Source organism: Pecten maximus, chromosome 15 (genome assembly GCF_902652985.1).
Source record: "Pecten maximus chromosome 15, xPecMax1.1, whole genome shotgun sequence".
NCBI classification, from domain to species: Eukaryota; Metazoa; Mollusca; class Bivalvia; order Pectinida; family Pectinidae; genus Pecten; species Pecten maximus.
This window is the reverse complement of record NC_047029.1, coordinates 7984360-8008118: the sequence shown is the minus strand read 5'-3', so window position 1 is coordinate 8008118 and position 23759 is coordinate 7984360. Positions and strand designations below refer to the sequence as shown.

The 23759-nt window shown below is 34.7% G+C and overlaps 1 protein-coding gene across 1 annotated transcript; it reads right to left on the bottom strand.

The window, feature by feature from the left end:
- Nucleotides 1–257: 257 nt before the first annotated feature.
- On the bottom strand, nucleotides 258–23757 carry LOC117343582 (polypeptide N-acetylgalactosaminyltransferase 11-like). Its single transcript, XM_033906007.1, has 13 exons — nucleotides 23700–23757; nucleotides 20080–20438; nucleotides 19104–19319; nucleotides 18344–18425; nucleotides 15906–16072; nucleotides 15250–15377; nucleotides 14609–14853; nucleotides 11544–11661; nucleotides 10877–11029; nucleotides 10365–10496; nucleotides 9710–9910; nucleotides 5781–5924; nucleotides 258–4341 (listed from the first exon to the last, which is right to left on the bottom strand). The coding sequence occupies exons 2-13, from the start codon at nucleotides 20210–20212 to the stop codon at nucleotides 4186–4188; spliced, it is 1875 nt and encodes a 624-aa protein (XP_033761898.1). The 5' UTR covers nucleotides 20213–20438; nucleotides 23700–23757; the 3' UTR covers nucleotides 258–4185.
- Nucleotides 23758–23759: the final 2 nt, after the last annotated feature.

The following is a 23759-nucleotide window of genomic DNA, read 5'->3' as shown; positions in this document are numbered from 1 at the left end:
TTTCCCAAAAATTATGTATAAGGAGTATGATCTGAAAAATGAGTATGGTCTGAAAAATGAGTATGGTCTACAATTGAATCGTGAAAATGATAATTCTTGAAATGAATATATAATCATCTTAACCAGCCCTGTTGTATCAAACAAACATTTGACCAAGTTCAAATGAGTATTCACAAAACATGAAAGGCTGAACATCTAACCTCAGAACATATGGTCAGATCCTGGCTAACCATTCTAATTGAAGACTGTTACCAAAAGCCGATAACTTTAATTTACAGTCTATTGTGGACCTATCTGAGTGTACAGGGCATTTTAGTTGTTTTAGGGGGCTAAACTGACATCAGGTAAAATGACTAGAGCTTCATTGAAAGTTAATCTAACCCCATTAAACTCTAAAATGCCCTTAATCTCACAGACGATTTCAAATTCCCAAGTGCCTTAATGACCTTCTCTAGCACTTTACGGTTATAATCTACAAAGTTTCCCTACAAAAACATTGTGTTTTAATTGATACATAATGTCTAAGGAAAAAACATAACAGGTTTTTTTTTTAATTTTGAATATTATGCTTGATAAATGCAATTTTTTAATGTTGTAAATTGGTAGGTTATTATTGGTATGATATTAATGATTTGGCAGAAAACGATCGTCGATATATCCTTACAACAATATTCACCTTGAGAGCTGTTTCCCTGAAAACTGGACACATATTTTTCATGTGATATCGTAATCCCTATCACTTACATAATCACTACAGTGCATATATAGACATACTATAAACTTGAGAAAGCATTACATGCGATGATTTTGAGTTAATATCAAATGAACTGGAAGCCCTTGGATATAATAGTTTATCAATCCTAAAAAGTCTATTGTGACTGACCATGAGAACCCAAAGTAGTCCTAAAACTTTTCTCCATTTTCGTTCCATGTCTATCACGTAAAACACCTTATCACACTTTGTATAAGTACAAAATAAATTAAGATTTCAGTAAATATGAAATTATGACATTATGTTGTTTTGAATCTAGAAAATATCTGTAAGACATAAATGCCCCCGCTGCCACTTGGCACCCCGAAACCTCAGCAGTTCTAGAGATTAGCTAGTTACATTGCATTGGGACGGGGCGGGGCGGATAAAGTTAACACTTTATGCCCTCCATTTCATGGCAGGGGCATAATTAATAAATATTTTTATAATTCTTAATGACTGAAACCTTTCTGCCATCCTTACAATCCCTAGTGTAAAGTTCACAGCCAAGAGTAATATGACATTTAATGACAAGCTATCCTAACACTTATGCCAGGGGGTACCTGAACAAACATATACATCATTATGTATTTCCTTCATTAACAACAGAAAACATTGGTTAAACACCTTTAAACCCAGAATCACTGGGACAATGAGTTACCACACCACAAAGCACTTCTTATTAAAGTATACTTCTGCTTAGTTTTATTTGAGTCTGAATTGTAACCATTGAGAATGCCGATATAAAAATTCATGCCAGTTATTAACAGTCATTTTAAAATGGTAATAGAAATTCCATTCCATTTAACATTCAAACTTGATAGGGCCTATTCTGGTTTTGATTTCAAAACAGAATAACACTAAATAATCTAGTGACTCGGTGTCTATAACTGCCTAGTTTGATTAAATCAAAAGACAACATTCTCCTGTTTCAGGTAAAGATCTCCATAACCAGCTACTTCTAATCAAAGATACAATTGTAAAAATACCATGACGTCCTGTCATACACACCACAACTATCTGGTTCATGTCATAATAAAACAAAAATTGATCCTCCGTTATAAAAAGAGATGACCTCTACATAATAATGGTTTATATATAATTATTCCAATATCATTCTGATACCAGCTGTAGTCAATGAAAACAAAGAAGTACATACTAACATGTAAACAAAAAATGTAATTATAAAATGTAAACAAAAACATGAACAAATGAAAGACCTACAGAGAGATATTAGAAAAAGTACAATGAGAAAAATACAAAGTGTTTTACAAGGCTGAGCATCTCCTGTTTCACCAAAAACACTCAGCATGTAAATGTGAGTCAAATTTCAGAAATGTAGGGTTCTCAAAATGGGAACTAAGGTAGTGATAATGGTATTGATGTGCAATCCACAAATGTATTCTATATAACTCGTTTATAATGTAAATCACTTTAGTATTGTAGCACATTTATTTACATTTAATTAGAACTTGTTAATATTGATTCAAATGTATCGATATTAACAAGGGAAGGTCCTCCTGATTACATATTGTGCGAGCGAAAATATGAAAAAAGGCATATTTTTTGGAAAACCTTTTGATTTACAGTCTAGTATGAACAGGGATGTGCATACAGAGATTGGAAACTGTCTCTATCTGTTAGTAATGACGTAGCGAGATGACATCAAGTTAACTACACTACCTCATTGTGAACTACTTTTCTCCAAAATGCTCATCCAATATTTTTCATTTTTGGATTTGTAAAAAGCTGAATAAATCCCAAATTCACTGATGAAGTGCTTGAAACATATTTTGTTATAAAGCTATAAAAATTTTGCATCAAATATTGTTCATTTTTTAGCAAGTTTTCTCCAAAAGTACTCATTCGAATTTTTTCATTATTGAATCAATAAAAGCTTAATACATGTACATTGTTTGTGATCAAGTTTAATAGCAAACGATTTTGAAAAAGTTAGCTTTAATTCATTTTAATTTGACATCAATAAGCAGACCTTTGATAAAATTATCCAATTTAGCCTATATGTCTACTGGTATAGTAGTAGTGATATAGTGGTAGTCACGCCTTCACGGCTCAGTGCACAAATACAAAAGCTCACACTATGTCAGTCTCCTAACTAGGGGAGTCTCTAATCCCTCTATGTATATATGCACTGGTTTGAAAGAGTAATCGATCAACAAATCTCAAATTGTATAACAAAAAGCAAACTTAATATAAATACAACATTAAAGCAGATGTCTTTGGTCAAGGTCATTGATGCTAAGGAATACAAGTTAAATGTCATGGTGAGAAATTTTACCTTCGTAATAATATACATGTATCTAATGTACATTTACATGGCAGTGCCATGATGTAAAGAACTAGAAACATGTGTGATTTAAAGGACTGTAAATGCCATCCATAGCATGCCTGTTATGACATCATAACTGTAGCCATGGGTACGGCAACAGATCAAAGTAAAAACGGCTATATTCAATCTAAATCATCACAATGTTTGTGATATGTAACGTGAGTAATAACTAGCTTCAATATACTGCTCCACTTTAGCTGGATTGAGTGTTAAGACTTGTAAACAAGAATTACTGTGTTTCATCTGTAGTGGAGACATTGCACTCAATGTAATTTATCATGACCTGTTACAGGTGATGAATAACTTCTTTTAGAATTTGAATTAAGATCAAAATATTTCGCTCTAAAGCCAAATTCCAGAAATGAAATGCCCGGTAAGAATTTAGAATTAAATGTTAATGACTATATATGATGTGGACCTTTTTGTGGACCACACAAACAGTTTTAAAGTGATAATTGAATGTTCAAACCAGTGCTGTTCAAATCACTATTCAACCTAGTGTTCAAACCACTGTTCACATCACTGTTCAACCTATTGTTCAAACCACAAACCACTGTTAGAATCATTGCTCAAACCACTGTTGAAACAAATGTTTAAACCAATTCTAACCACTTAAAAAGTACTAATTTGCAATTCAAAACACAAAAAATTGTCAACTTTTTGCATATTTCTCCCAGTAGACTGAACATTGCAATAATACATGATATCAGTTAAGTTCCATTCTATGTCCTGAATTTTGAAAAACAAATGAGTGTTTTATAAACATGTATGAAGTCATCAAACAATGACGAGACTGAAGACATATGTAATTTCTGTGAGTCAGGAATAAAATTCACACATGTTCTGTCTAAAGATCCTTAATCTTAGAGATTCATAAATTATTACCAAATTCTAACATGCATAAGACATTCTACTTAGCAGGGTCCTATCACAGTCCACTTCTGATATCAATTTGGTAATTTTAGAAAATTGGGAAAAATAGACACCATCAGGTAGTTTGGTACCTGATCCTCTCATCAAGCCAACATACACTGAATTTAATATCTCTCTCACTTAGGAAGTTGCATACCATCCTGATAAAAATCTACTGTTTTGGCTTCATGACTGGCTTTTTGAACTGGAAGCTGAGGCTGGATGAATCATCACAGATGCTGAGGTCCAGGGCGGAACCTTTCTGGTCTGGGGAGGCTCCAAGACATTTACCAGAGGCAGGGTTATAAAACAACATCACAGACCCATTCTGAAATTTCATTGAAATACATGTAATTCTCTAACCAGACTTAACAACTACAGACATTAAGAGATTGTGTTGCTACACAAATCATATACAGTGCTAACTTGATCTATCACCATCCCATAATACCATCACCCTCGCCTACCGCCAACTAAACCCCCCCCAAAAATGGCGTTAAGAGGGTAGACTGTACATTCCCTTTCAAAAATTCTATTAAGAGGGAAAACATTATAATGGAAGAGCTTATTTATCACATGAGAAAAGGAATCAAAACAGTGCCCAAAGTCACACTGTAAACTAGGTTATTTTCGCGGGGGGTTAATTGCGCGATTTCGATATGTAAACTATATGCGTAATTTTCACAATCGATCCACCTTAGTTTGTAGTTTGAGATTATGCAAATTGATATCAAAATAATACGCGTGGGGGAAAATTTCGCGATCAAAAGGACTCCATGTAATTGGCGTAAATTTCCACGTTTACAGTATATAACTGCCCAATCCAATGTCTTAGTAATTCTGATGCACTGAACATATTACATCGCAAACATTATGGTGTGAACACAGGGCATGTCTAGTCCTATATTAAAACAAGAGCTGTTGGAGAACAGCATAGCTCTTCTCGCAAATGTTTGTCAATAAATAATTAAAATATATTTATTGGAATGGTTTCGCAAATTGCATTAATAATATTTATATTGTTTACTTGAACAGATTGTGTTTTGTGAATTCATGCAATTTTCAAAACCATACCAATTTATATATATATAAATTATTTATTGACAAACATTCGGGAGACAAGCTATAATGTTGTAGATTAAATGAATATATATTAAATACAAATGTAATTGCTTTTGGACATATTTCTCCAATTTTTTTATAAAATATTATCCTTATGAGAGTTGTCTCCCTTGAAAAATGTGGACCGGTATAAATTGTCTAATGTGAGCATTTTCACATTGTTTTATTTTCAGTTTCACCCCAAGAAGGGATAGTGTAACTCCATAGGGACTCTTTAACCAAATATCAGCACCCTAGTACAATCATAAAGTGATGTGTTATTATTAATTAATAGCTTTCAACATTTGCACAAAACTTTTAAAAATCTGTTTTTTCCCCAAAATAATCTTTCAGTTTAACTCTGGCAAGGGATAGTTTAACAACCCCCACAGGTTGTAGATCAAATGAATATATATTAAATACAAATGTAATTGCTTTTAATTACCATAAATTACTATGCCTTTCAACACTTGCACCAAAAATTTAACATTTGGAAAACCAACGCCGACGCTGGAGTGACGACATAAGCTCTCACTCTTCTTCGAAGAGACGAGCTAAAAAATAGTCAGAAATACCTATATATAATAACTTTACAAATAGTTGTTTCTGTTTATTTTTTAACATAAGATTAGACATGCCTCTGTGGTGTGAACATACAAAGCGTACCTTTTTGATGGTCCAGGATTGTGATCCTCTGTTTCCGTGACACTTCATGAGCCGAGCAAATGACCGGCCTTGAGGAACGTTCTGTACATCCAGACACAGAATATCACTCAACAACAGCTCATCATTTTGTGTTTTGTACCAGTTCTGTAACACAGCATGTACATGTCCCATCAGTATTTATATGAAAACCATCAGCTCTACACAGGGTAAGTGAATCTGAATCTTCAAGTTACAACCTGCTAACTAGGTTAATCTACTCTAATAATAGGAGTGGTATCAGAAATGGAATCTAACCTAAAGGTTTGGTTTGGTTTATTTTGTGTAACATCCTATTAACAGCCATGGTCACTTAAGGACGTGCCAGGTTTTAGAGGTGGAGGAAAGCTGGAGTACCGGGAGAAACAATAGCTGTTGGAGAACAGCATAGCTCGTCTCGCAAATGTTTGTCAATAAATAATTAAAATATATTAATTGGAATGCTTTTGCAAATTGCATTAATAATATTTATATTGTTTACATGATCAGATTATGTTTTGTGAATTTATGCAATTTTCAAAACCATACCAATTTATATATATATAAATTATTTATTGACAAACATTCGGGAGACAAGCTATGCTGTTGTAGATTAAATGAATACATTAAATACAAATGTAATTGCTTTTGGACATAGTTCTTCAATTTTTTGACAAAATATTATCCTAATGAGAGTTGTCTCCCTTGAAAAATGGGGACCGGTATAAATTGTCTAATGTGAGCATTTTCACATTGTTTTAATTTCAGTTTCACCCCAAGAAGGGATAGTGTAACTCCATATGGACTCTTTTACCAAATATCAGCACCCTAGTACAATCATAAAGTGATGTGTTAAATAGCTTTCAACATTTGCACAAATTTTTTTTAAAAATGTGTTTTTCCCCCAAAAAATTATGTCAGTTTAACTCCGGCAAGGGATAGTTTAACCCCCACAGGGAACCTAATACCATGTATTACTATGCCTTTCAACACTCACAATATAAACTTAAAACAAAGTCCAAAGATTTAAAAAAAAAAAAAACACAGATTTAAAAAGGAAAAAATCCAATTTTTTTTTAAAAGTTTTACTCCAGGAAGGGATTGTCTTACTCCATAGGGACTCTATTGCCAAATATCAGCACCCTAGTACAATTATAAAGTGATGTATTAAAACCTCTTAACACTTGCACCAAAAACTAACGCAGAAATATTCTAAGTCCAAAAATTTGAAAATTCTGGTTTTTTCACAAAAAAATCTTTTAGTTTAACTCCGGCAGGGGATAGTTTTACCCAAGAGGGAGTGTATTACCAACTATCAGCACCCTAGTACAATTATAAAGTGATGTATTTATATCTTTCAACACTTGCACCAAAAACTTAACGCAAAAAAATGCAAAAATGTTCAAAAATCAGTTTTTTTCCAAAAATCTTTTAGTTTAACTCCGGCAGGGGATAGTTTGACCCCCACAGGGACCATATTACCATTAATTACTATGCCTTTCAACACATGCACCAAATATTTAACATTTGGAAAACCAACGCCGAAGCCGACGCAGGAGTGACGACATAAGCTCTCACTCTTCTTCGAAGAGACGAGCTAAAAACCACCAACCTAAGGGCAGTACCGCAACCCAGAGGTGAAGGGCTAGTGATTAAGTGTCGAGGCACCTTAGCCTATAGTGAAAGTCTATTATGTCCTTGATAAAATTATTCTATGAAGCTGTTAAATTTCAAGAGGCTTACATTTGCAGTTGTCTCAGTCTGACCTAGTTCACAGCTATTAAATTTCACGCAATCACACCTTGTATGCATTTGTTTGTATATATATATATATATAAAGTTGTCTTCCTTCATCAATTGTGTTGCTAAGTTATATATATATATATATATATAACATAAAACAAATAAAACAAATCGCCTGAAGATGGCCAGCAAGGCCTGAAAACGTTAGCGAAAATGCTGTGTTGATTTCATTATTTCTACTATATATATATATATTTAGATAATAAATTGTTTTTATCCTTACGGACGAATTATAAAAGTAAAATAAAACAAGAGATCCCAGAGGGATCTTGGCGCCCACCATTGAATGATCTTTATAGGTTCCATGTCAGATTGATCTTTTCTCTAATTTTCCCTTCTTCTAAGTCTTACTAATCTGTGTAATTTCAGAAACAGCCCTCTAGATCTAGTACTTTTCAAACAAGGGGAACCTATATATAAAATTTAAGATTTAGCGATAATGGCTGTCTGTCGGCCATGTTGTTTTCCGATTGGTCCCAAAATGCAATACCAGGGACCAAGGGGAACCTACATATGAAATTTGAGAAAAATCCCTTCAGTACCTTCTGTACAATAGCGATAACAAACTTCAATTTTCAAAATACAAGATGGCTGCCTGTCAGCCAGGTTGTTTTCTGACTGGTCTCAAAATCCAATATGTATAACTAGACACAGAGGGCAACCTACAAATGAAATTCAGAAAGATCCTTTCAGCAATTTCTGATAAATAGCGATAACAATCTTCAATTGTCAAAATCAAAGATGGCTGCCTGTCGGCCATGTTGTTTTTCGATTGGTCTCAAAATGCAATATGCATAACAACGCACTGAGGGAAACCTACATATGAAATTTGAGAAAGATCCCTTCAGTACTTTCTGAGAAATAGCGATAACAAACTTCAATTGTCAAAATCCAAGATGACTGCCTGTCGGCCATGTTGTTTTCCGAATAGTCTCAAAATGCAATATGCATAACTAGGCACAGAGGGGAACCTACATAAGAAATTTCAGAAAGATCCCTTCAGTACTTTCTGAGAAATAGCGATAACAAACTTCAATTGTCAAAATCCAAGATGGCTGCCTGTCGGCCATGTTGTTTTCAGATTAGTCTCAAAATGCAATATGCATAACTAGGCACCGAGGGAAACCTACATATGAAATTTCAGAAAGATCCCTTCATAAGTATCTGAGAAATAGCGATAACAAACTTCAATTGTCAAAATCCAAGATGGCTGCCTGTCGGCCATGTTGTTTTCCAATTGGTCTCAAAATGCAATATGCATAACTAGGCACCAAGGGAAGCCTACATATGAAATTTGAGAAAGATCCCTTCAGTACTTTCTGAGAAATAGCGATAACAAACTTCAATTGTCAAAATCCAAGATGGCTGCCTGTCGGCCATGTTGTTTTCCGATTGGTCTCAAAATGCAATATGCATAACTAGGCACCAAGGGGAACCCACATATGAAATTTGGGAAAGATCCCTTCAGTACTTTCTGAGGATTAGCGATAACAAGAATTGTTTACGGACGGAGGGACGGACGGAGGGACGGACGGACGGAGGGACGGACGGACGACGGACCACGGACGCAGGGCGATTTGAATAGCCCACCATCTGATGATGGTGGGCTAAAAATAGAATAAAAAAACCAACTCTCGTTAAGTTTTAGAACGGAGAGTTGGTTTTTTTATTTTACTTATATATATATATATACATATCTTAACTGGGTATTTATTATTGCACTAACTTAATGACTGGAACTATAGCAGAATTAAATCCTCTGTGAATATCAACGAATATACAGTTGCAAATCATTATCATGCATGACATTTTTGTATGTGGAATTTGAAATGAAAGAAGGGAGAATTCATAGCGCTATATCAAGCTAATCAAGACACTGACCAAACTGTGACATCGAAATGGAAACAAGACAATATGAAGTAGCTATTGTCCATATTCGCATGCCTAACAGGAAAGACATTAAAAAATTATCATTAAATTCAATATCATCCACATTTTTGTTAGGAAGTCCCAATAGGTTTTTACATGTAAGACAGTTAATAACAATAGCCATCACTATGATGTGACCAACATTCACGAGATGGAGATTCCTACTGGATAACGGTCATTACCTGGTATTTGTATTGTTTACCGGAGTCCTGACAGGGGGCCAGTACAAGCATGGCTTTCTTGGTAAACACATCCGACTCGGACTGCACACACAAGCCGGAGTGAAGATGATACAGCTGCCCACGAAGTGTGGAGGATGCTTTCTCACGACGTTTGACCTTCCCCAGGGCAACGGGGGCATCTTTCTCCTCTGACGGTAATACCTTATGAAAAATGAAACACAGGAAATAACAAAATGTCTTTGGTTGAATGCTATAAATAAATGACATCACATAATTGTCTCGGTAGTGAAAATGTACAATTGAAATTCACCTCCGATATACCAAATTTAATCCAAGAGTTGATGATTTTCTTACAAGTAATATTGGCTCATAGACACATCAAATTATTGAAGTTATTTAATAAATTCTGTATCATATAATAATCAATACTCATATATGATTCTATTTATCACAAAACTCAAATATGTCTTCAAATACACAATCCAGTTACTCATTAATTAATGTAAAATGTAAAAATTATTGTACACACTTTTACTTAGTGCTTTTAGCTAACAATAACTTAAAGTATACAAACTATTGACACTCAGTCGAGGAAATTCCAACATAGCTGTAATGGATATCGGTAGGCAGAATTAATACTTGAAAGTCCACAAACCTGTTCTGGATAGATATTTTCGAGGTACCATTTAAATGATTTACATCCGAGACGTTTACGGAGTGCCAATCGGTCAGATATATCTCCATATGCCATGTTCTTGGCAGCCGGGTGGAGCTTAAAGAAGTGGTCCTGGAAAAAGTTATATTAAGTATGTAACGATATCCTCTCGGGGAATAGACATCATTTAATAATAGCATGAATGAAGTATGTATTTATTTGATCAATTTATCTATATAACTATACATTAAATTAAGATATCTGATCAAGAAAATATTGATGAAAAGGTAATTATAAAAGAAAACAATTCAAAGCTTTAAAAGCATAAATTGATTTTCAACTTTTAGCTGTGTATGGCCGCACACTTTTCATAAAACATTTCTAGCTGTCTATGTCCGGCTGTAGATGTTTTATCAAACATTTTTAGCTGTCTATGTAGGGCTGTGGATGTTTCATAAAACAATTCTAGTTGATGTTTCATGAAATCATTAAAAAAAAATTACAAGATTTACCTTGTATTCATCCATCCACACATGAGCAAGGCGTAGAGAATTTTTCATAGTTGTATCTAGACCTTTGGGTGATCCATATGGACGGCGTTTACGGAAGATATGACCCACACGGGAGCATGGTACGATTTCTAGTCTACCCCCACACTGCCAGATCTGTGCAACAGTCACCAAAAAACATATACAGGGTATACCATATTGACAGTGTTAAAAGATGATAGGGTATACCATATTGACAGTGTTAAAAGATGATATGTCCTACACGAGAGCACGGTACAATTTCTATAGCTAGTATATCCCAACACTGCCAGCTCTGTGTCTATGTGTGTATTTATACCAACAAACACTATACAGTGTATTTTTGAATTTCTAGTACATAAATTTTAATGTGACCAATTAAATGCAAAAAAATTCCTTTAGAAATGATGCATTACCCGTGCATGTATATGAATTTTGTAGTAAGTTAAACAAATATATGTCAACTTATCGACTTTTCATATAATTGCAACAAAAATTATTATAACAGTTTTATCTTGATATTGTCCATAGCTTAATGCCTATCTTACTAAATATGTTTTGTTGAAAAATAGCAGTTTACTCTGACAGTAGCAAAGTAAAGAGGATATCAGAAATGAAGGCCTAAGGTTGCGATGTAGGTAAATGGTCGTACCCTGAACGATATTTCTAGGTTTTCTCCTCCCCAAACATCCATGCCAGCATCATACTGGCCCATGTCATTGAAGTACTGCCTATCTATAGCAAACAGACCACCAGCCATAGTCGGAGACCTGAAATGTGATCAGACGTTATGTGTGGTGAAATACGTCAATTTGTTCCTTTTGTTGGACAAACCTACCACACAAAAATAATAATTTTAGGCCTATTGGCACTCCTATACATATATGAGGTCTTATTCCACATGACAGCCTGTCAAATTTTCCTGTCGTGTTAACCTCAAATATTATTGGAGTAGCCTATTGGTTGATAAGATGAGTGTTTTCACAAAGCTGACCCCTCTGCCCTAGAATAATGGGTCAAGGAAACTTTTTTTCACAAATCTGCCTGGTGTCATCCCTGAAATCTAACATCCAAATATCTTGTTTTAAGGCCTTTTGGTTATAATTGTAAGAAGACAGTGTTTTAACAAAATTGATCTCTGTGACCTTAAATATTGATCAAAGTAATTTCCTAATTCAAACTTTGTCAGGCTACATATCAGCCAAATATCTTGATTCTAGGCATTTTGTTTATTGCAATCTAGAAGAAGCTGTTTAAACTAGTAAAAAGTTGATGCTGGACAGATGACGGATGCACTGACAACTGACAGTCAACATACCAAGACATTCAGCTAGAAATTGACTTATAACTGTTCCAACATCAAATGCTTACTGTAAACATGGAAATTTACACGAGGGGTAATTTACCCTAATTATTAGTACATTTGATCGCAAAAATTCCCCCCACGCGTATTATTTTGATATAAATTTGTGTAATCTTGAACTACAAAATTAATGGTAATAGCGAAGGTGGATCGACAGCGAAAATTACCCTCACGCATATACAGTTTATATATTGAAATCGTGACATTAACTCCCCACGAAAAAAAACACATTTACAGTAATTCTTTAAATAATTCAACTTAATTTTATTTCTACATTGTACGTTTTTTCAACAGTTATATTCAAAATCTGCATTTCAATAATTTTATTCATATTGATTCGCAATATTTTATATATTGCAATTATTGTACAGTTGTACATGTCTTAGCATTTCCTGAAGTAATTCGATATTGATAAGAAAAATGAAACACAGACACATGGTTTGCGGAAAGAAGAAATACTATATACAGTGGACCCTCGATAATCCGAACACCTTCGTTCCCAGCCCAAACCGTCCGGATTACGAGTTTTCCGGACTACCGAATTTCGTCTACCAGGTCAAAAAATTGTTGTGTAAGAGTTATCTCCCTTGATTATATACAATCCGGGACGTTTTAATGACGTTTCATAAACACGTCTAATAGTCAGTCTTTTTAAAAAATAAATACACTTATGTTCTTGATATGATTCTTGTTTTCTTTTATTTTGTAGAAACTAAAAAATAAACAATGTTTTTAAAAGAACATGTGAAGTGAAAGTTGTTTTATTTATAGCGGGCATATGTGACCTACAAACAACACACATGGGTTTCGTCCCAGAGGTTCACAAACGAGTAGAAATTACATACGTTAAATACCTGAAATGAAAGACCCACTATGTACAATGTACGTTTTTTTACGTAAATTATGAACCTGAAATGAAAGACCCGGTTTTTACAACTTACCAACAGTCTGTGTTTTTGTGTTTTTTTTTACTGTAAGTTAAAAACCTGAAATAAACGAACTGCTATGTACAATGTACGTTTGTTACGTAAATCAGAAACGTGAAATGAAAGACCCACTATGTACAACTTACCATTAGTCCATGCTTTTTTATATGATTTTTACGTAAGTATGAAGATACAATGAATAAGTTGCAATGTGTAGTTTGGTATGTTCACAGTCTTTATATCAGAAGTTATCGCATCACGTTACGCCCATTTATTCTGATTGGATAATAATAATAAAAACTATTCACAATATTGTGTGTTTTTAATCGTGTAAATAAAATTCAGACATACGCCACGTAATAATTAACATTAATTAATGTAGTGAATCGTAACTCACTTTGCTGTACCAGAAACTCCAAGCTACCTATCTAAAAGTACGCGACACCAGCGAGAACTACCCAAGCTGTCCGATAATTATTAAACCCGTATTCACTTAACAATGTGACACTTACTGAAGTAAATCAGCGGTATCTGACGACTTATTAGTGTGTAATTAACCCGGTTCTTGTGATCACTGCTTAATACGTAAATGTACCATGTGTGTAATTAATAACATGCATCTTTCAATGAGTCGTCATTACACGTAACGATGTTACAAGCCGATATCCTTGTTTACCAAATACAATTGTTAGTGATGTTAATTACCGATAATAAATTTATTACATGCATTTGTGATTGATTAAGTATCGTATCACATACTGTATGTTAGTGAATTAATTATTGCTAACTACGAAATAGCACTATGTAAAATAACTATAATAGATATTGTACGTCAAGTTGATCAAAGCAAGACCAGTCTACACTATAAAACCCTTTAATACTGTAGCATTTAGGTCGATCGTAAAGAAAAGCAATGTACCGTTATAAAAACAGAGCTACATTGTAACACAGGTAAACACCCGGGGCTATGACCTGGCAGCGGTCGCTATGACTACGCACAGTGTCAAGCGATAGTCTGTACAGCTGTCGACACGGGTGACTTGCCCGACATTTTTCTCTCCTCGTGGTGAAAAAATCGTCCGGATTATCGGGGGAAATTTACTAATGAAAAGTACTTTCCGTTCCCAAAATGGGCTTCCGGAATCGGAAACCGAATTTCCGGACTGGTGAGTACAAATAACGTTACGGAAATCCGTTCCCGTGCTATTCCGTCCGGACTGCGAGTTTTCCGGACTATCGGCGTCCGGATTATCGCGGGTCCACTGTATTCATGCCTGGCAAACCGAGTCACGGTCTACATTCAAATTATTGAGAAATAAACAATGCTCAAACTTTTTGATTTAAAAACAGTGACAATTGTATTGACATATAGATGTATATAGCTTTCTAGAACAGAAAACTGCATACATTTCTGAATAATGGACTCACTCGACCGGTTTAGAGAGATAATTCTTCATTTGTTTGAGTCTGTCGGGAAGTTGGTCCCAGCGGTAGTGCAGTCCCCAGTTAAATCCTCCCTTGACGAAGGGAGAAGAGACGTACTCCATCGTGTCCGGATTGATGATGTCCATTACCGGCACTACCACATTAGACTTACTCGCCTTGATCCTCGACAGGAGAGGTTCTATCCAGTTAACATTTACCTCACAATGACTGTCTAGGAATACCAACACCTGAAATGTGTTACTTATGTTTATATACAAGGTCATCGTTTACTTTTGATATCTAAATTCAGGATCGTTTGAGATCATGAGTCAGTTATCATAAATTGTTTTCCAGACATCCTCTAAAAATGGAAGAAAATTATTTTTGTCTGTTCATATATAATAAAAGAAAAAGTAACAAAAATGAGGTCTTCTCCATTACAGACATAGAAGTTATATGGCTAGAAAGGTAGCTCATGTGCACTAATTGTAATGCACTTAGATTTAATTTGACATTGGAAATATCCAGATTGGTTAAGTCTAGTTTAAAAATTATGTCGAAAAACCTTGAAAGTACAATTTTACCTACCAGTATCTGTTTCCATGAATGAAACACTTAAACCTGCACATCATTTTAAGTCCTACCTCTCCAGAAGCCTGACTGGCTCCAAACATGCGTGCCCTGATAAGTCCAGCCCTCTCCGGAGTCTTGATGTACTTCACCTTGGAGAAGTTCTCCTTGACGTAACTATGGATAGGTTCTCGCCACTGAGCTGATATTCAAAGTAATCAAGTACTGTATATCAGATACATATAATGAGTTGATTTGTTCAAATTCATATTTTCTCTCTGAAATGCTGAATAATAATCTATTTGAGTAGCGTTTTCTGAAATTGACCAATGTTTGACATGTCTGTATTATCTTTTCAAGTAAAATAGATATGAGTGAGAAATTCCTGTTACAGCGACCTCTGAACTTTAGACGACCTCTGAACTCTAGACAGATGCTCTAACCATTTGAGCTACATGTACTTACATTGGCCACTGACATTAAGCCAGGTCCAGTTCCACTACAGCATTAATACTAGCTTTATCATTTTTCTTTATTTTTGGAAAATTGGAAAGTAGGTTGGATGACACAACTTAACTTTTTTCTGGAAGCAGAAACCAATAATGTTTTTGTAGGTGATCATGCGACTTGCTTTCAACCAATTGATAATCGTAGAATATCAAGAAAAATAATAATGAGTTATATTTTGTAAAGTGTAGCTGTACATGTTTACTTTATAGATTGATCATACTCATTTCACTGGAGTCGTCCACGATAATTATCTCTTTGATGTAACGTGGCGGTGACCGGTCAAGGACACTGACCACTGTCCGAAACAAGGTTGACCAGGCCTCATTGAAGTAACATATTATGACCGAGGCCTCAGGTAAGTCGGATGGATAAGACTCGTTAGCACACCTGTAAGAAAGTATAAATATTATGAGACTGTACTAAGTTTTATATACATTTGGATACATTGTTTGTATTTGAAAGATTGCAACATTGCACTGTGTAAATATATCACAACACAGAACAATGAATCTGACATAATTACAAGTATACTGTACAACATATTACAACAGGACCCCCGATTATATACTGTATATATGTATGGTACATTTCAGACAAGAATTCCTCAAGTCATTGGCCATATTGAATTTCACATTTAAATTACACTAATATAAATTCAGACTTGAAAGCAGATGATTAATTAATGCTAGAATTCTTTTTAAGAAATTTCCATGTAAATCAAAACACTTAATGTTAAAAAAAATCCTTTATGTAGGGAAACACTGTATGAATCTTGGTTGTGTATAGAGAGCTGATTACATGTAATATTCCTTTATGGAGGGAAACATTGTAGGAATCTTGGTTGTGCCTGGAGAGCTAATTAATATTCCTTTGGAGGGAAAGATTGTAAAAATCTTGGTTGTGTATAGAGAGCTAATTAATATTTCTTTATGGAGGGAAAGATTGTATAAATCTTGGTTGTGTCTAGAGAGCTAATTAATATTACATTGTAGGAATCTTGGTTGTGTCTAGAGAGCTAATTAATATTACATTGTAGGAATCTTGGTTGTGTCTAGAGAGCTAATTAATATTACATTGTAGGAATCTTGGTTGTGTCTAGAGAGCTAATTAATATTACATTGTAGGAATCTTGGTTGTGTCTAGAGAGCTAATTGATATTACATTGTAGGAATCTTGGTTGTGTATAGAGAGCTAATTAATATTACATTGTAGGAATCTTGGTTGTGTCTAGAGAGCTAATTGATATTACATTGTAGGAATCTTGGTTGTGTCTAGAGAGCTAATTAATATTACATTGTAGGAATATTGGTTGTGTCTAGAGAGCTAATTAATATTACATTGTAGGAATCTTGGTTGTGTATAGAGAGCTAATTAATATTACATTGTAGGAATCTTGGTTGTGTCTAGAGAGCTAATTAATATTCCTTTGGAGGGAAACATTGTTTACATCTTGGTTGTGCCTGGAGAGCTAATTGATATTACATTGTTTACATCTTGGTTGTGTCTAGAGAGCTAATTAATATTACATTGTAGGAATCTTGGTTGTGTATAGAGAGCTAATTAATATTACATTGTAGGAATCTTGGTTGTGTCTAGAGAGCTAATTAATATTACATTGTAGGAATCTTGGTTGTGTCTACAGAGCTAATTAATATTACATTGTAGGAATCTTGGTTGTGTCTAGAGAGCTAATTGATATTACATTGTAGGAATCTTGGTTGTGTCTAGAGAGCTAATTGATATTACATTGTAGGAATCTTGGTTGTGTCTAGAGAGCTAATTAATATTACATTGTAGGAATCTTGGTTGTGTATAGAGAGCTAATTAATATTACATTGTAGGAATCTTGGTTGTGTCTAGAGAGCTAATTGATATTACATTGTTTACATCTTGGTTGTGTCTAGAGAGCTAATTAATATTACATTGTAGGAATCTTGGTTGTGTCTAGAGAGCTAATTAATATTACATTGTAGGAATCTTGGTTGTGTCTAGAGAGCTAATTGATATTACATTGTAGGAATCTTGGTTGTGTCTAGAGAGCTAATTGATATTACATTGTAGGAATCTTGGTTGTGTCTAGAGAGCTAATTAATATTACATTGTAGGAATCTTGATTGTGTCTAGAGAGCTAATTAATATTTCTTTATGGAGGGAAACTCTATGAATCTTGGTTGTGTCTAGAGAGCTAATTGATATTACATTGTAGGAATCTTGGTTGTGTCTAGAGAGCTAATTAATATTACATTGTAGGAATCTTGGTTGTGTCTAGAGAGCTAATTAATATTACATTGTAGGAATCTTGGTTGTGTCTAGAGAGCTAATTAATATTACATTGTAGGAATCTTGGTTGTGTCTACAGAGCTAATTAATATTACATTGTAGGAATCTTGGTTGTGTCTAGAGAGCTAATTAATATTACATTGTAGGAATCTTGATTGTGTCTAGAGAGCTAATTAATATTTCTTTATGGAGGGAAACTCTATGAATCTTGGTTGTGTATAGAGAGCTAATTGATATTACATTGTAGGAATCTTGGTTGTGTCTAGAGAGCTAATTGATATTCCTTTGGAGGGAAACATTGTTTACATCTTGGTTGTGCCTGGAGAGCAGATTTTACCACGGTAAATCTTGTCCCCGACATTCTACAGTGTATGATACCTTTTGTTCCTGCTGTCAGGGATAGCTCGGTGGAATCCAAGTCTGTCACTGATTAACAAGTTGAAGGCATGCTGTCTGTGACCTGTTTAACACAACACAAAGAAACAAATTCAATACAAATTGCTGCAAAGCGTGCCCAGCTGTTGTTATGAAAACCCAAATATGACACATATATATCAACGTTATATTATATCTTGATGTAGTTCCTATACGTTTATTATTTGAAAAGGTACAACAAGAGCACTAACCCAATATATACAGAAAGTTTCGTGAATTAGAATGGAAAGGTTTTAAAGCTGTAGCCTGGAAAAGAGAGTAAACAACAATTTAGTTTTTTTGACGTTTCCATGGTTACAGAAAAAAAAAAGAAAAAAAAGAAAAAAAAAGAAATGTAGTCAATAGTGAAGGCACAACTAGGCCACTAATTTAAGAAGAATGCGTTTTGCATGGGATAATAAACATACATACATACATTGTAATGTAAATGTACATATTTTAGAGGCTATATATAATCTTACATAAAATCAAACATATCAACATCTGTTAAATGCTTTATTTGACCCTTGTGTTCAAGAATTAAAACATTGATTACAAAGACTTAAGAAGTGTAATATAAGTAAGCTTAGATGACATAAATTTTCTACAGAAGGTGCCAATTATGTATTAAATTTAGAAAACCGATTATAATCTACAATTGATTGATTTTGAGTTTTGATTATCAATTCTGAAAGTGAAACTGATTCCCATTACTCCTTTATACCTTCATCCCTTAAATGCTGGTCCTCTGGCGTCCTGATCACTCCCAGGTTGTGGAGTTTCTTTATATCATAATGCTCACGCAGGAAAGGGTCACTATTGTCTTTGATAACATAGTCAGTGTAGCCATCAAAACGCTGGTTTTTTTTCTTGACAATTTCATTTGGTTGTGTTGTCTTCATAAAACTCTGACGTCTGTCTGCTATTAAGTGGTTTTTAGCTGGAAACATTACAAGATATCTTTTACATGTATGAATTTAAATCAAAATGTGTGTTTATAAAATGCATATTTGCTTTAAATTCTGCATAATGTACAGTGAAGATTTTGTACTTTTTTTACCAATGTATTTAGTACATTTTTGTATGTGTACACAGTACAATATGTAATACATTGTATATATTTTTGTCAGCTGTTGCAGCCACTTTAAAACACAAACTTCGATACTGACATCATAAAGGCTGAATTGTGGCATTCCTGCGATAGTTTTTGGTCCAATAATGAACATTTAACTACAAGCAGTGATGATGCAGTTATTTTTAGTTGTTGGGGAATATCTACTTATTGAACAATGCCGGCGTTTCCAACAAATGCAGATCAACATGTGTATAGGTATTTGCCAGGTCGAGATGTAAACAACACAATTAATTCTAAATCACATTTCAATTAATTCATTTTCTAAATCATATTATAAAAACACTTTAATTCTTGCAAAATTATTCTTTAAATTTGTTTTGGACTTGCAAATGATCAATATGTGTACCATAGTTATCTAGTGCACATTTTCATGTCTACCGGCCGATACACATTTGTCTGGGAAGGAACCAAACCCAAACTTCGCTTATTTGCATATTTTCACCTGGAAAAAAGCATATGCAAATAAGTGGATTCCTCTTTATACACATCATGATAAATTTCCTTATGAATTACAGAGGGCGTTATTTACTGTATGTACTTCCTGCTCAGATGTTATATTAATTACCTGACAGGTGCTCGTCATGTGCCGCAGGAGAATTTAGCATGACCCAATTGTACATCTGCATCAGACTTAGCGTTACAGCACACACAAACGTCAACATCACACAAAATCTCAGACTGCTTCGACGCTTCATCATTAAACAATGTCTTAATTCTCGACCTTGATTTCAGTTCAGTTGAGCTATTCATCATCCATATCATCAAAATACACATCTGGATTGATCCCTAGTCTACAGATCTAAACGTAGGCTATAGTGATCCTGTCATATAAATAAGTGTGACCTAGCTCTAGAGAATTTGGAGGTCGTAATCAACGTCAAGGTATTCAGTGGGTTATTGTCATTGTCAGCACATCTTAATTACCTGTAATTAGAAAGAAAATACAATTTTTTTTAACCAAAAACATTTTTTTTGGCAGTGCTTTCATACATATGATCATTTAAGGTTTTCATGATTATTTAAGGATTTCAGAAATCACAAAGAAAGTCAAATACCACATACATGTCATTGTAAACACAAAAGTCAAAACTAATTCTCATGGAAAGTCAAAAACATGCTCTCCCGGCCAAAAGTTTCCCCATTGCCACTACCATAGCTAATAGGGGGGAAAGAATATGGGCTAGCCAAAAGTTTCCCCACTACCATAGCTGATAGGTGGGGAAAGAATGGGCTAGTCAAAAGTTTCCCCGCTACCATAGCTGATAGGGGGGGAAAGAATGGGCTAGCCAAAAGTTTCCCCGCTACCATAGCTGATAGGGGGGGAAAGAATGGGCTAGCCAAAAGTTTCCCCGCTACCATAGCTGATAGGGGGGGAAAGAATGGGCTAGCCAAAAGTTTCCCCACTACCATAGCTGATAGGGGGGAAAAGAATGGGCTAGTCAAAAGTTTCCCCGCTACCATAGCTGATAGGGGGGGAAAGAATGGGCTAGCCAAACGTTTCCCCGCTACCATAGCTGATAGGGGGGAAAGAATATGGGCTAGCCAAAAGTTTCCCCGCTACCATAGCTGATAGGAGGGAAAGCTTTGTTCAATATCAAGAAATGATGACTTGACAGATGTTACACAACATATATAAACATACACCATTTAATGATGACAATATTATTGACTCAAATGCTTCAGCTGGTAGCTTATATATATATGGCTACTTCTCTTGAACATGTGACTTTATACATGTAGATGGCCACTCTAACACCTAACTACTGCCGAGCAGCCCAGTTAATTTCTACTCTGGTACGTACTACTACACTTCTCATAGCTTTCCATCCTTAAATTATTGTGCATATTCAAATTTTCAGAAAAGAACAAACATCTTAAATCAACTAATTAAGCCTGGATCCCTATCTGATGAAATCATTGGATTAAAAAGTTACCAATATTGTTACAGTGAGAGGCTGGAAAAAACTCAAACTACCAACATTGGCATTCAGAAGAATTAGAGGAGATATGATAGAACTGTACAAAATAATGATAAAGAAATATGTTTTAATGGTATCATTTTATGGAAGGATGCTGCTGAACGCAACAGTACCAGAGGACATACCAAAAAAATATTCCCTAGACTATCCACAAATACGCTAAGAAAAAAGTACTTTTCAAACAGAACAGTGTCAATCTGGAATGAATTGCCAGAACAGGTTATATCAGCATTAAATGTAAACTCCTTCAAAAACAAGCTAGACGATCACTGGAAAAACCAAGAACTTTTCTTTAATTACAAAGCATCAATTAAATCATAAAAACAATGTACAGTAGACCGGACAGAAGTACTATATCAATCTCATGTATTATTTTGAGTCTGGTATAGAGGACTTTAAAAGTCCTGAACCAGAAATAAACTTATCTTATCTTAATATGAAAACAAAATGATTGACAATTAGATTATTAAATTCAGGTCTAAATTCAGAGGTCTCCCTTGATCCTAAATAATAGAGGGGTTAGCAAGTATATACAATGTACACCTTCCTAGTCCTTTAACAAAGTCTTTAACACACACAACATCCTATAAAATCATCCACGAGTAGATTTATATTACGCTACAAAACCTTATAGTAACAGGAAAACTATAATGACCGGCTGGTCAAGACTCGAACCATGCAGGGACCTTCAAACTCCAAAATATACTCTGCTTGCAATTGTGTGACACTCAAACTAGCAACCTCTCACTCTTAAGCATCGTACCAAAAGGAAATTCCTATTACCCTGAGCCAGTAAGGTGATCCACCTTATACACTCCATTTTAATGCTACATTATTCCCTCCTTTACAAAGTCTTTGCCCCCAAAGACAACACTGACCCAGGTTCTTTAGCTCGAAGAAAGGCTCTCAATCCCAGATACATTGTAGCTTTAACATTGAGCACGCATGAACAAAGACACCAGATCTGTAATAGGAAAGAGTAATGAAAAATATCCTGACTGCATGCGATGGTACTTGAACTCTTTTTTTTTATACATCGATAACGCCGATGTTTTATAAGGTTTTAGAATGTATATGAATTCTTAATTTATAGTGTTGTGGTTGTTTACTGATGTCATGCATATGTGTTACTCAGAAACCTGAAACCGAGCCCCTGTGGTTATAACTGTCTCACCTAAATTATTAATGATGCGTCAACGCAATCATAATAGGACGCTCTTGTTTTTTAGAGTTTAAAGTCATAGACGTATAGCTACGGCAGAACGATTTACCCAAAAACTACCCCAAAACACCCAAAAACTACCCAAAAACATCTCACAACATCAACACATTATATGAAAACATCATTAGAAATTGATATGTATATGTTAACATATCAAATACAGCTATTGATACCTTCTTTTGTTGACTTATCGGCGAGTAGGGTTTTGACGGCGAGGGAGATAACTCTTACAAACAGTCATACAATAAAACCGGCAAGACAATTATCTACTCCTATACGTATATGAGGTCTTATTCCACCTGATTACATTGGTGGATATTACATGACAGCCTGTCAAAAGTTTCCTGTCGTGTAAACCTCTAATATTATTGGAGTAGACAATTATCTAGACTAGCGTAGTTTGTCGATTCACGCACATTTATCTTCCAGACATTTTTTTTTCATTTACCTTATTAACGATTGAATTATTACTATTGCTTGAATTTGATGTGTTTTTGGGTAGTTTTTGGGTGTTTTGGGTGTTTTTGGGTAAATAGTTCGACCCTATAGCTATAGGTCTATAGGCTATATGCAGATATAAAGTGTAGAGTAGATTCTATATACGTGTACAAATCAAACCTATAAGAATGTATCTTAATTGAGGTGCGACGCTCATCACAAATAGTCTATAGGCCTATGTTGATTGTCACGTGACTTTTGTCTGGCAGCGTGCATCTCGCACCTGGCCACGTATGATTTTAATTTCATATGCAACCTCTAACAGCTTACAACTAGATCTACAAGTGTCCGATTCTGTAACCGCTGAAATCTGGTTGGGATGTCAATGGAACTCGACACCAATACAACCCCGTGGAATATAGAACGATATGTTATTAAAAAAAAGCAGTCCGTCTACAAAAGAACAGACCCTAAATTATTTGAGTTGTTGTTAATAAACCTAGACCTATACAATCTACATGTTACATTTAGTCTATAGCTACTTACCCAAGTTTCAACTTTCAGGTGGGCTCTGCGTGTTTTTAACCTGACTGATTAAGTCGTTGT